General features: G+C 41.1%; 1 protein-coding gene across 4 annotated transcripts in view; it reads right to left on the bottom strand.

Annotated features, from left to right (window-relative positions):
• EGFLAM (EGF like, fibronectin type III and laminin G domains) overlaps window positions 1-14,120 on the bottom strand; it is a 169,024-nt gene that overhangs the window by 38,802 nt on the left and 116,102 nt on the right. For all 4 annotated transcript variants that reach the window (XM_061616668.1, XM_061616689.1, XM_061616659.1 and 1 more), the window contains exons 14-16: window positions 9,173-9,298; window positions 7,248-7,491; window positions 598-709 (exon numbers count right to left, since the gene is read on the bottom strand). In XM_061616668.1, the coding sequence (XP_061472652.1) occupies window positions 598-709; window positions 7,248-7,491; window positions 9,173-9,298 (482 nt within the window). The remainder of the gene's footprint in view (window positions 1-597; window positions 710-7,247; window positions 7,492-9,172; window positions 9,299-14,120) is intronic.

Here is a 14,120-nt window from a genome sequence, read left to right as displayed (position 1 = left end):
TGAAGCATTGTCTGGGAACAGCCTACAGTCTAACTGTAGCTGTGAAGAATAATGCAGTGGTAATTTATTTATTGGATTTCTTAGTCGCCCATCTGGCTGGCTAACCAGTCACTCTGGGCGATGTACACCCCTTCTTGAGTGTACATAATTTCTTGAGCCTTCTACAGAATTGGGGAATGGTCACAGGGCCATCCTTGAGGAAGTCTCAGTGACAGAGCAAGAGCTTTGCATGCAGAAAGTACCAGGTTCAATCCCTAGGATCTCCAGACAGAGCTGGGAATGTCCCAGACTGAAATCCTGGAGAACTGCTGCCGCTCAATGCAGACAATACTGAGCTAGATGGACCAAATGGTCTAACTCAGCATAAGGCAGCTTCCTGTGCTCCACTGGGGCCTCCAACACAACCAAAAATGGTACTGGTTTTATTTTGCCAGAGCACAGATGAATTTTGTAAAGCATCGGTTGTCAATAACACTTGCTTTATTTTTGGACAGAAGACCAGAAAACACACAAAGCAGCCAAAACCTGAATTAGCCAAATATTTAAAATCAAGTCACTCTGTATGCAAATGAGTAACAAAACAAAACCTTTTGTTACCTCTGCCATTCCTTCAATCGGTCTTTGCTGATCAACCTGCAATATGCCATTTTTTGCTGTGCGAGACACTTTGAGCTCATGCCACTGGTTTAAACTGATGGGTTCTTCACTCCTATTTAAAAAAGAAAAGTGAACAAATATACCAAAGGCCCAACAATTTTTTTTGCATCTTCCGACATTTGATGGAAGCAAACAGTTACACTTTTGCACAAAATGATCAACCGGGTCAGAACTTAGTAGTGGGCAACAAATCAAACAGGTGAACCCAATCAAACAATTTTCCAAACACTAAACTCCCAAATAAACTGTTCCCTCCCATCAGTGAAAAACATCTTTTGCATTTTGAAGTAGGAAATCTTTGTATTTCCACAAAACACAGAATCTTTGGGATTTTGGATGCATTGCCTGGTAGCAAAAGCGTAAGATCCAGTCACCAAGACCAACCAGCGGTAGAACAAGTCCCCTGCACAAGAAGGCTCTGTGTTCAAGGTCTCTGGCATCCCAAGTTAATGAATTTCAGCTAATTGGGTAGAAAAGATTAACTGCCTGAGGCCTTGGAGTATAGTAGGGCCTCACTCATACGGCGGGTTACGTTCCAGACCCCTGCCTAAAAGTGAAACCCACCAAAAAGCAGAACTCCGTCAATAAAATGGTGCCCAACACCCGAAAAATGCCGTAAAAGCGGAACAAGCACCATAGTGGGGCCTTACTCTAATTGAAAGCCGCCATATTAGCGGGCCGCCGAAAAGCAGGGCCCTACTGTACTGCCAGTCAGCATCTGTCAGTCGGAATAGCCAATGCTGGGACAAATGGATTAATGCCTGATTCAATGCAGAACAGGCAGCTCCACACCTTTGTGGCAGATTCCAGAAGAACAGCTGTGTTAGACTTCCAGAGAGAAGTAAACGCCAGTGCAGCACTTCCCCCACCTCAAGCATTTCATCTTGGTTGGTGGACTGTAGTTCAGTGGTAAAGCACCTGCTCTGCATGCACGTCCCAGGTTCCCTAGCATCTCGTTAGGACTGGGAATGTCCCCCATCTGAAACCCTAGAGAGATGCTGCCAGTCAGCATAGACGATACCAATCTAGATACACCAATGTATAACTCAGTATAAGGCAGCTTCCTTTGTTCCACCACATATGCTCCATCATGAGTTGGGTGTTTACTTCAAGTAAGACCTTGTCTGTGTCTCTTTCATGGCTCTGGCCAAACCCAGGGCTGCTGTATGATCAGCTGGGGAATTGGAACAAACTCCTGGTTTGTAGCTCAAAGAGCCTGAGGCTGATGGTTTGGAGCCCACACAATCTAAGGCTGGTGATCCAGAGCCTGTAGACCCTGAAATGGGACCCTCATGGATGTTGTCTCCCGATTTTGACCCAGCAGATGAATCAAGTACTTCCCACCCCACTATACCTACCCAATGGCACAAGGAGCACACTGGGCAGGAGGCCACACAAAGACAAAGAAGCTCTCATTTTCAGGCCAGGGGACTGGCATTTTAAACACCACATTCTTCAGGCCAAGGAGTGGAGCTTGAAAAAGATGGACTGGAGCAGTTTTTCCCAACCTGTCAGTTGTGACCCACAAGTGAGTCACGAACCCTGTGCAAGTGGATTGTGGGCTTTATAAGTAAAGTAAACTCAAAATAATTATTGCTTATATTCCTTAACTGGTATGATGAATGCCTCTTACAACTTTTTGTTTAGTTGGCATATTACAATGCTGTGCTGACACTTGTAACCAAGCATCGGAAAGGCTCGAGTCTTACATTTTAATACTTGGGGATCTGTTCTCTGGTAGCTGGTGGCAGAGAAAAGCAAAGACCCAAAATTCATGTGACAAAAAAATAGACGAGTCACCATATTAAGTAAATTTCCACTTGTGGGTCACCATACCAAAATGATTAGGAACCAGTGGGCTGGAGGAAGGGATTCATAAGGTTTCAGTTTACCTCCAACCTGTGGGAGCAATTTACTCAAAGCTATCCATGGTCCTGCAATCAGGCTACTTTGACCTGATACTGATTCCTTGCACAGAGGAATTCAACAATTACTTTCTGTTCTGGCTATACTTGGCAGAAGCAGGATTGCAAGGGCTTTACTTGATTTAGGGCTTAGAAATGCATTTTGCTATATGACTTCTTCACAGATGATCAGGTTCTAAGTTATCATCATTTGGAAGTTTCACAGTTATGGAGCCCATTCCATCATCATCAAGAGAGGTTAATATTAAAATGTGGAGTATATCTTTTGCTTGCAACTTTTAGAAATAAATTTCTTGTGAAATTGCAGATAAACTCTTCACTGCACCTTAATTAAAAGTTGGTGGTGCTATTGGAGCCCAGTTGAAAGTGCTTCATGCACCAGATGTGGTCCACAGGATCCCTGTTAGCCAAGCCTGCTTTAGAACATCCTTCCAACCCATTTCTGTGCATCCCTGAAATCTAGAGGGCAATGAAGGTGGGTTGCTTTGTAAACGTTATTCATCAAAACTGAGATTCTCAGATGTTTGGCATGCCAATTCAACTGTATCTGGACTGATTTGCAGATGTAATGGCTAGCATTTTATCCCAAAGCCATGTCTTCCAAGGAGATCTAAACTACAGTGCAAATTGTTCATCAACTCAAAATAGAATAATCACAAGAGTATTTAATAATGTTAAATATTTTAGATGCTCTTAATGTTTTTAGATGTTCTGAGTTGGGGAAGGGCCATAGCTTAGTGGTAGAGCATCTCTTTTGCAGTGCAGAAGTTCCAGGTTCAATCCCTGGTGTCTCCAGGTAGGACTGGGAATATCTCCTGTCTGAAATCCTGAAGAGTCGCTGCCAGTCACTGTAGACAATACTGAGCCAGAAGGATCTATGGCCTGACTCAGTAGAAGACTGATGCTTACTATTTATTTTATATAGTTTAGAATTTTTAATTGTACTGTTTCACTACCTTGCTGTCCTGGATTCATGGAGAGGAAGGGCAGGATAAAAATTGAAATAACAACAGTAGTGTTTTTCCTTGTGAGCGTAGCATGTGTGGAAGGGCCACAGAAAGAAGTAGGACAGATGGAGGACTTTATTCAAGCCACGGAAGAACTCACTGAGGACTGTCAACAAGTGGGAGCAGAGTGGGTGGAAAGTCTCAAAAACTCCCCATGGAGATCAGTAAGAGTGGATGGATCGTGCTGTATGTTTTATACAACCTGTTACAGTTAAATCTATATTAATGCTTTTTGTACATCAGACATTCTCTGAGGACGCGCAATCATAACACATGCCTAATTATGAAAAGAGACCATGAGAAAGAACCATATTTTGCAGTTGCGGTGTCATGCATCCCAAAGGAAGAATTTGCAAACTACTGCAGTAATCTTTATATATTTTCACTAATTGGAGAAAACGGAAAAACAGCTGACATATAATGGATAGATGGAAATTAAATTCCCACAAGACACATTACTTTCAGTAAAGACTTATGGAAGTATCTGAAATGTCATGTCAATTTTAACAGTGCACAAATTTGAATTTCAAATGTGTGAAGGATTTTACACCTTGTGACTGATGAGCTCTTAACATATCTCCAAGTAACTATCTCCTCAGAAATGCTAAAAAAACATTTTACTAAACAACCCCTTTATCGCCTAGTATTATTTTTATTTGCCAGTGTCATCCATTCTTTCCCCTCCTGGTCTTTGTTTAATAACAATTAGGGTTCAATTACTTTGGATGAATCGATACATAATAGGGTAATAATTGCCTCAGATCAATATGTAATTAAGAAACCAGATGGGGCTGAGTACTTAATAATGAACAATATACATACTATGCTCTTTTGCCAGCATAAATCTTTGTCTCGGAAGGCCTCTACTTCCCAAAATTAATGTTATAATTATCAAGGGCCATAGCTAAGGGAGAGGGGGTGAGCCATGTTTTTTCATGCAGCAGCTGCCATTTCAGTCCTTGACATTTCCAAGTTAAAAGGCACAGGGTAGTAGGTGATGCGAAAGTCGTCAACCCGAGACCTTGGGGCAGAACTACTAGTAAAAGTAGACAATACTAGATTAGCTGGACAAACGGTGTGCTTTGGTAAAAAGCAGTTTTCCCATGACTAAAAATTATTGTGAAATTTTGAGAACTACAGATACATTTTTTGTGCTCAGTAGGTTTTGCACAATTAATTCCCTGTATTGAAATGTAAAATATATTTCGATAGCATAAATTCAGATACCTTTTTCCTGCATAATCCTAAACATGTTTACTTGGAAGTAAAGAAGTTACAAAATGGGACACCCACTCTAATTATCTGTTGCATCCCAAAAATTGAGGTTGAAAGATGCAAAGCAGCCACAGAAGCCTGGGGGCCAAAACTAGATTATGTTAAAATGTACAACTAAAAACTTGTGCATGCTGTAGAAACATATCATGGCATCCTCTCTTTTTATTCATCTACTGCTGATAATGACTCAAGGTAGTTCCAAATAGTGACTATCAGTCAAGCAGATATGATACAAAAGGAAAAGAAACAAGGAGGGACAAGAAAAATAAGAAAATCCAGGCACCATGCCTTATGTAATATTACTTTGTGGTTACATGGTGCCCAGACAGAATGTTCAAGAGAAAGTTCTGTGAGGTGAAGAGACAAATAGCAGTAGACCCCAATCAAGTCTATGGTGGCTTTTCCTGCTTCACTTAATTTACTACCACTGGCAGGGAGGGGGGCACAGAAAGCCAAATGTCATGTCATACGTTATCCTAGATGCTCTGCAAGGTAAGAGGGAGCTAACTGTAGGGCCCTTTTGTGGCAGGAACTGCATATTCAGTTTTGCCCTGAAAATCCCAGTTATCTGCAAATGCAAAGGAAGCAACAGTCAATCATGGTAGATGATAAATTTGTTAGATATTGGATGCCTTTGGATGTTATGATAAACTAGGGCAGAGTATGCGAGCTAGGAGGAGGCTAGGCTCATTTCCATCATGATAAACCTCCCTTAGCCTTCCATGGGCTCACATATGCTGCCCCTCCTCCTCTGATGCAGCTATAATGAAGAGTTCAGAAGCTTTCACTTCTGCTTTTGATAAACTACAACTTGCTGTGTAATTAGAAGCTGACAAACTATGGTTAAAATTAACTATGGTTTGTCTGAAAAGGGCCGACCAAACCATAGTTTATGAAGTTGGATTGTTTCAGCAAATCATTATAATGATCAACCAAAGTTTAGGGTTCAAACATAATGTTAAATTGTGGTTAACTGAAATCAGAAGTGAAAGTTTATGATCTTCTCATCAATGCTGTTCTGGAGGAGGAGAGAGCACATAAGTTCTAAAGGGAGGCTTTTTCCCATCACAAAAACCATAGTTTATCACACAGATGGGCAGCTTGCACTCCATTGCCTCATTTCATGCAGCTCCTACAGCTCCTGAAGGTGCTTCATTCTTGCATTCCATCACAGGTCCTTGCTTTCTGTTGATTTTTCTTCTTTTTCCTGGATTTTAAAATATTTTTCTATGTAGTTTCAGAACAATTGGAATGAGCAATATTTTATTCAATAAATATATATATATATATGTATTTTTTTTTAAAAACCAAAACTTATTTCCTGATATATAGCTTGGGGAAAATAAGTCATCCCCTCCAGCTGTTTGAAAGATGTGTGTGTGTGTACACACACACACGGAACAGGTTCAGAGAAGAGCAACAAGGATGATCAGGGGACTGGAAACAATGAGGAGCCGTATGAGGAGAGACTGAAAGAACTGGGCATGTTTAGCCTTGAGAAGACTGGGGGAATATAGGATAGCATTCTTCAAGCACTTGAAAGGTTGCCACATAGAGGAGGGCCAAGATCTCTTCTTGTTCATCCAAGAGTGCAGGACACAGAATAATGGGCTCACATTACAGGAAGCCAGATTTCAACTGAACATTAGGAAAAATTTCCTGTACGACAATGGAACCAATTACCTAGGGAGATGGTGGGCTCTCTAACACTGGAGGCATTCAAGAGGCAGCTGGACAGCCACCTGTCAGGTATGTTTTAAGTTGGATTCCAGCATTGAGCAGGAGGTTGGACCCAATAGCCTTATAGGCCCCTTCCATCTCTACTATTCTATGATATATATCTTACTAAACTCAGAAAAGAATTATTTGCAGTTCCTTTGCGAACAGTAACTGTATTGGTCTGTTACTTTAAAAAAAAAAACCCACCTCTTTATACTTACTTGCGAATAACCCCATCAGACTCAATGGAGCTTATTTCTGAGTAAGCTACCTGAGTATCAGCAGTAGCCATGATGAAAATTAAAGCTGGCTGGTCTTTATAATGGATTAGTTAATCCATAACACTTTTGTCTCTGGCTCCAGCAACCACATCATACAATTCACAGCAGATTACCACTGAGGAAATGCACCCCTCGACAGAAAAAAATTGCTCACCACTTGTTTATCATGACATCCAAACGCAGTCTGCAATGTGTCACACGGCCCTTTTTTATTTATCTTACAAATCAGCATAGCAAATCAATGTCCAAACATGATTTGATTTCTGATGAGCTCAAACTATAAGGTGCTTTTGTTTTGTTTTTAAAGTATACTACTTATGTTGCTCTTTATAGAAAGAAATATGGCTAATTAATCCCATAAATAATTAAAAAATTGCATTTACCTGATTATAGCAGTTCCTGAACCACAGTCAAACCTGAACTCCACATAGCTGTCTGCCATGTTAATGGACAGGAAGTCTTTGCTGCCTGTATCATAGCTGTACAAAAGGACACCATCCTCCGAATCGGGAAGAAAGATGAATTCAAATTCCATGAAGGAAAGATAGTTCTGTGGTTCTAAAGGCCAGGGGATGGTAGCAAAGGATTTCAAAGTCTCATTGAATTGAGGTATGGTAAGGATGAAAGCTGAAAGACCAGGACCAACAAACACATTACTTCAAGTCCTCAAGTAAGTGAGAAAGTCTCTGTCAACTCTTCTTTCTCTACATTATGCACTTCAAATAGAACTGCAAAAATCAATGCCAGAAGCCATGCCGTGCAAACCAAAACTTATACAATCTAAACCTTTCAGAAACAGGTAGTGATAATAATTTATAAAGCCGTTGTAAAGGTATACACCACATCCTTTAATGCACAAATAATGTTTTAAAAGAGAAAAACACATAGCTGTAATTGGCTTAGACAAGTGTTAGTCCAGCATTTCCCATCCTAGTGGTGTCCAGATGTTTTGGACTACAACTCCCATCAGCCTCAGACAGCATGTCAAGGATGATGAGAGTTATAGTCAAACCATCTAGAGCAGCCTTTCCCAACCGGTGTGCCTCCAAATGTTGTTGGACTACAACTCCCATCAGCCTCAGCCATTGGCAATGCTGGCTGAGGCTGATGGGAGTTGTGGTCCAACAACATCTGGAGGCACACCAGTTGGGAAAGGCTGATCTAGAGGGTAGGAGGTTACAGAAGGCTGTGTTAGTCATTTATAACACCTTTGCTGTCCATTATGAAGGAAACTCTGGCTTTTCCACCTTGTGATTAGATATACCTGTTAACACATTTATGGTCAATATGGCTTCTGCAGATATTTAAACACAACAGAAACAAGCTCTGTTTCATTCATAAGTGGGTGACAAAGGGTAATACACTGGCATTCATGAACATCCCCTCAAATGATATATTTGCATTATGTGAAAACATAGCAGAGAAATAACTGTCTTGACAAGGTGACAATAAAAATTACCAGATCAGTATGCTCAGTCACATATTTCATTATGCTGGACTAGGATGCTGTCAATGTAGGGATGTTCTTGTAGATAACATGAATAACAAAGGAGGGGGCAGAGGAAAGAAAGCACCTCAGAAAGCAGAAATAATGCAAAGATCATTCTAAATCGCTAGCAAACTACAGTGGTGTAATCACTGGTCTGAGATCTCAGCTCTGTTACACATCAGCATCAAACCAGTGTGTAATCAACCTGCAATGTGATACAAGTTCTGCAAGCCAGTTGAGCACAAGAACACAGTTTATTTATTTATTATTTGATTTATATCCTGCCATTCCTCCAAGCAGGAGCCCAGGGTGGCAAACAAAAGCACTAAAAACACTTTAAAACATCATAAAAACAGACTTTGAAATACATTAAAACAAACAACTTTAAAACCATTTTAAAAAAAAGTTTTCAAGGCATCTTTAAAAAAAAAATTTTTTTTAAAGGTTTAAAAACATATTAATAAACAATTCCAACACAGACGCAGACTGGAATAAGGTCTCAACTTAAAAGGCCTGTTGAAAGAGGAAGGTCTTCAATAGGCACCGAAAAGGTAACAGAGATGGTGCATGTCTAATATTTAAGGGGAGGGTATTCCAAGTTGATGTTCAACTGACTTCTGATTAAAATGGGTGCACAAATATTATATAAAACAGGAGTAGCCAATGTGATGCCCTCTAGATATTGTTGGATCCCATCAGCCCAGTCAGCATGCTCAATGGTCATGGATGATGGGAGCGCCACAGGTTAACCAGCACTGCAAAAAATATAGTAAATGCTGAGCTCTAACCAGAGATAATAGCAGTAAGTCATCCCCTCACCTTCTTCACAGTGGTGACCTTTAAATCCAAGTGGGCAAAGGCAGATGTACCTATCCACTTTGCTCACTGTGCAACTGCCACCATTTATGCAGAAAGCCTCATCACAAATTCCACTGCTGCACTCACCTAAAAGCAGAGAAACAATATGAACACAGATTTGTCATTCACGTTACCCGAGAGATGGGTGAATTTAAACATTTAACTTGTTTTCAATCACTTACACACAAACAGCATCAGATCTGCCACAGAAATGCATCTCTTTCCAGGCAACGTGTAAATCTAAGTGCAGGATTGAGCTTGAGGCCACAAAAACATTGCACAAAATGGCAGAACAGAAACTAATCGCATTGCCTTTCTAGAAGTGATCACTTGCCTTACTGGGTTGTCTTTCACTTTTCATTAGCCCCTTCCTTGAACAGGCTGCTCAAATCTCCAAACATCACCAGATTGTTTATATTACAAGTACCATCTTTTTGTTTTGTTTTGTTTTAACCTCAATTATCTTAAGTGCTGTTTTGTTCCTCCTGCAATTGAGGGAAGCCATAGTATGAGCTGGAGGTGTTAAGCAGCAGGGTCTAAGCTTATTAGCTGCTACGCAGTTTGCTGTTAACAGTTCCATCTGCATGGCAGGTAATCCATATAGTCAACATACCGGCTTTTATAATCAACACCTTGATCATCTTTCCATTTAACATGAAGATGGCTGGAGGTAACAGTACAGAAACTGTCAAAAGACTGACAGATTAGAAGGCCTCGAAGACACTTTTGAAGAGCATTTAAACATTTCAGTACGCATCATCTTGTGAAATGTGCAATAAGGTGATCATTTTAAACCTTTTTTTCTAAACAATATTTTTAACCCTTTTTATTTAAGATGTTTTAAAGCATTTTTAAAGAATGTTTTTTAAGTTGTTTTGTTTTAATGTATTTTAAGGTCTGTTTTTATGATGTTTTAAAGTGTTTTTACTGCTTTTGTTTGCCGCCCTGGGCTCCTGCTGGGAAGAAGGGCGGGATATAAATTAAATAATAAATAAACAAATAATTGTTTTTAGAAATGTAGTAGTCATTCACACCATTTCTCTTCGCAGGATAGTAACCAAAAAGGAGAGCTGAGCTAAAGACACAGCTCTGCAGGTAAATATCCTATCAACAAGAACATGAATAGAAGCAGTTGGTTTCATTGTGTTAATAATGCCTCATAAAGTTTTCAAAGATCAGAATTTTAAAAATACCCAAATAATATTTTCTTTGAGAAAATATAAACTTTGAGAAGATAAAAAGTTGAATGAGGTCTACATAGGCAAATTTATTTATTTTCTTTTATATATATCCTGCTCCTCCTCCCAAAGGAGCAAAGGGCAGAATTGTCCAAGATTGCCCAGGGAGCTTTATGGCTGAGGAGGAATTTGAACCCCGGTTTCCCTGGTCCAAATCCAACAATAATTTGCTGCATTTTATGCCCATTGAAGACCTGGTTGACTTGTTGTTGTTGGTGCTATGTGTCTTCAAGTCCATTATGACTTATGCCGACCCTATGAATCAGTGATCTCCAAGAGCATCTGTCACGAACCACCCTGCTCGGATCTTGTAAGTTCAGGTCTGTGGCTTCCTTATTGGAATCAATCCATCTATTTTGGCCTTCTACTCCCTTCTGTTTTTCCCAGCATTATTGTCTTTTCTAGTGAATCATGTCTTCTCATTATGCGTCCAAAGTATGATAACCTCAGTTTCATCATTTTAGCTTCTAGTGACAGTTCTGGTTTAATTTGTTCTAACACCCAATTATTTGTCTTTTTCGCAGTCCATGGTATGCGCAAAGCTCTCCTCCAACACCACATTTCAAATGAGTTGATTTTTCTCTTATCCGTTTTTTTCACTGTCCAACTCTGGGTTGACTACTGGGTTATATCCAGTGCTGCCACAATGGGACTTCACCTTCATCTCTACTCTCTGTGCCCCCTCAAAATCTGCTCCAGAGAGTCTCCCACCCTCTGGAGTAAATTCTCAGGGTGCATGAAGGGGGACAGGGGAGAGGGGGGAATGTTCCATTGCCCAAGTGGAGCAGCACCATTGGATACAACTCATCTAAGTCTTTGGATTTCAATTTCTCTAGGCTGCTTAAAAAGAAAAACTAAAGACTCCACATGAGTAACTTTGAAGTGCCAGCTTTCAAGAGCCAGGGTAACATGGCTGAATGTATTAGTTCAGGCCGTGTCTAACCTAAAATATCCAACCTAATCACGGACTAAAGGGAGAGGTCCAAACTCCTGCCATCACTTGGAAAAAGATCATATAGGTATAGGTTTTCCTACGGCTCGTTCAAATCTGTTGCTACAAATCTGTATTATTTAGATTCAGAAAGAATAATTAGCATCACAAAGTATTTAGCTATAGTAAAAAATGTTTATTAGGAAATTTATTTATCTATTTATTTGTTACATTTATATACCGCCCGATAGCCAAAGCTCTCTGGGCGGTTTTTACAGCAAAAATTCTGGGGACAGTAGTTCAGGCACGTTATATATTTAACTACTAGACCTAACACCATATTAATGGAGTTCAGCACAGCTCAAGGTAGCCTCAACATAGCACAAGACTAGGCTAGAATCTTTCTCCCTAACAGTTTACTACGTGAGGGGAGGCTACTTTTTCCATAGGAATCAGTCTGTCATGTAACAACCACTACCATCACCTTGTACCATGGCCCCAGAACAAATCATTTGTGGGTAAGCTGTGGATGCTTTTAGTGAAAGCAGCCAATCATGGATTGCCCATGTCATATGCAGTCTAGACCTTAGACTTGCCCGTATCTCCATGTTGGAGGGAAGCCCCAAATGGTGTGCAACCAAGCTATTTAAAGGATCACCCACACCTATATTTACTTTCATTATTGATTTTCTTACATTTATAACCTGCCTTTCTTTCATTAAGGAACTCAAGGCAGCATACATGCTGTTCTCAGGTAGTCTCCCATCCAGGCACTGACCAGACCCGGGCTTGCTTAGTTTCAGCAAGATGGTAGCCTCATGTGCCCTCAGACCATACCCTGGGACTGTATGACCCTGCCCTGGCCTTAAGTTTGGCTACAGAGGCCCTGCTTGCAGGCATGCCATTAAGGTCAGCTACGCTGGTAGGCACAAGAGACTGGCAGCAACAACTTTGTGGCACTCTCTCCAATGGGAGTGCTGTTTGCCCCCCTCTTTATAGGTGCTTTTTTAAAAAAGGGGGCCTTAAAGTCCTTTTGCTTGACTCTGCTTTTAGCTGTTGATGCTGAGTAAGATTTTTAAAGTGGCTGCTGCTCTTGGAGGTGTATTTGCCAATTTAGGTAATGTGTTTTATGTGGACTGCTGGCCTAACTTGGTTTTATACTATTTTTAAGATGTGCTTTATATATAGATAGGTATTAATGTCACCTTGAGGACTTGTTTACTTTTTACATTTAGAGCCCATCTTTCCTCCAAGGAGCTCAAAGTGGCATACATGGTCATCTCCCTCTCTATTTTATTCTCACGACAACTCTGTGAGATAGGTCGGGCTGAGAGACAGTAACTGGCTCAAGGTCACTCAAGGGAGTTTCATGGCTGAGTGGGGACTTGAACCCTGGTCTCCCAGGTCCTAGTCTGACACTTGAACCATTACATAAAAATAGAGCAACAAAATAAAAAGGAGATGAGAGTTGGCTTCTCCATCACAGGAATTAAGCACCAGCTCTGGCAAACATATAAACTGGGCTTGAATTACCGTTTGAGTTACCTGTGCACACATGTAGCAGCAACAATAAAGCACATACTCTCCTCTAATTGATCTCCGAGATCGACCACAAATCTGAAGTTGGGTTGAATTCCTTTGAGCAACTCTGTCCAAGGCAAAGGAACATCCTTCCTGAGCATATTCCGTAATTGTATCACAGTTGGATTGGGGTTTGTGAGCTCTGGGAATTGCTAGTACCTTTAAAGCTAAGCCAGTGTCAGGATTTCTCACATCTCATGATTCTGTCTCAAAATGAAGGGTCTGAGTTGTAACCTTTTAAGAACAGCTTCTATTAGGACAAAATGCAGGATTTTACACATCCTCCCTCCCCAAAAGTGGGAAGGGTAAACAGTCTTTGCAATCTCTGCATTGGATGGTTCCCAAAGGACAGTGGTGCGGCTAGGTAATTTTAGACTCTGGACTTAGTGGTTTTATGAGCGCTACACCCATGAAAACCGACATGCATCCTGGTGTGAGGTTTGGGAACCCCACTTGAAATGACACACGAGTCCAGGTGTGGGTTGGAATGGCCACAGCTCTACAGGATACAGCAATACCAGGGTTTGGCATGGCATGGGGAGGATGTTGATCTTGTTAGCCTACCTGCTGGCCTGATGTTTTTACTCAACCTGCCTGTTGAGTGATCATCAGGGAATTGATCTGCAATCGGGGCCACCTTGGCATGGGCTGCTTGGGTGTGTGGCAGCCGCAGCACCTTGACCTGGTGCCATAGTGTAGTATCATTCCCAAGACGGCAAGCAGAATAATCTACATCATGGTCTCTGCCCAGATTTATAGGCAAGGTGTGGATGAGATCAAGTGAGTTCTCCATCTGATCTGCTTGCCCAGACCTGCCCTTCCAAGGAGCCAACACAGCCACTGACTGGTTCTTGGGCATCCAATGGCTAGCATGGACTGTAGTGATACTGGGCACCAGGAGAGATGGAGAGACAGAGGCTCTCTCTATGAGCACCAAGCTGAAGCAGACAAAGGGTCCCCACTGCTTAACGGTGGGGAGCTATTCCTTAGATGGCACACAATTAACATGGCTCTTCTCTCACCCACATCACCACCCCCATGCTTTATAACTGCTTCTATGTTCCTGGTATGTTGGGGGGAGGAAACAGTTTCCTAACTCTGATTTAAAAATAAGAATACTTTAAGTGTGTGCAGTTTTACATTTTAACCTCAGAGTACC

Source organism: Rhineura floridana, chromosome 1, assembly GCF_030035675.1.
Source record: "Rhineura floridana isolate rRhiFlo1 chromosome 1, rRhiFlo1.hap2, whole genome shotgun sequence".
Classification (NCBI taxonomy): domain Eukaryota; kingdom Metazoa; phylum Chordata; class Lepidosauria; order Squamata; family Rhineuridae; genus Rhineura; species Rhineura floridana.
The sequence above is the reverse complement of the archived record's forward strand: the minus strand, read 5'-3'. Positions and strand labels throughout refer to the sequence as shown.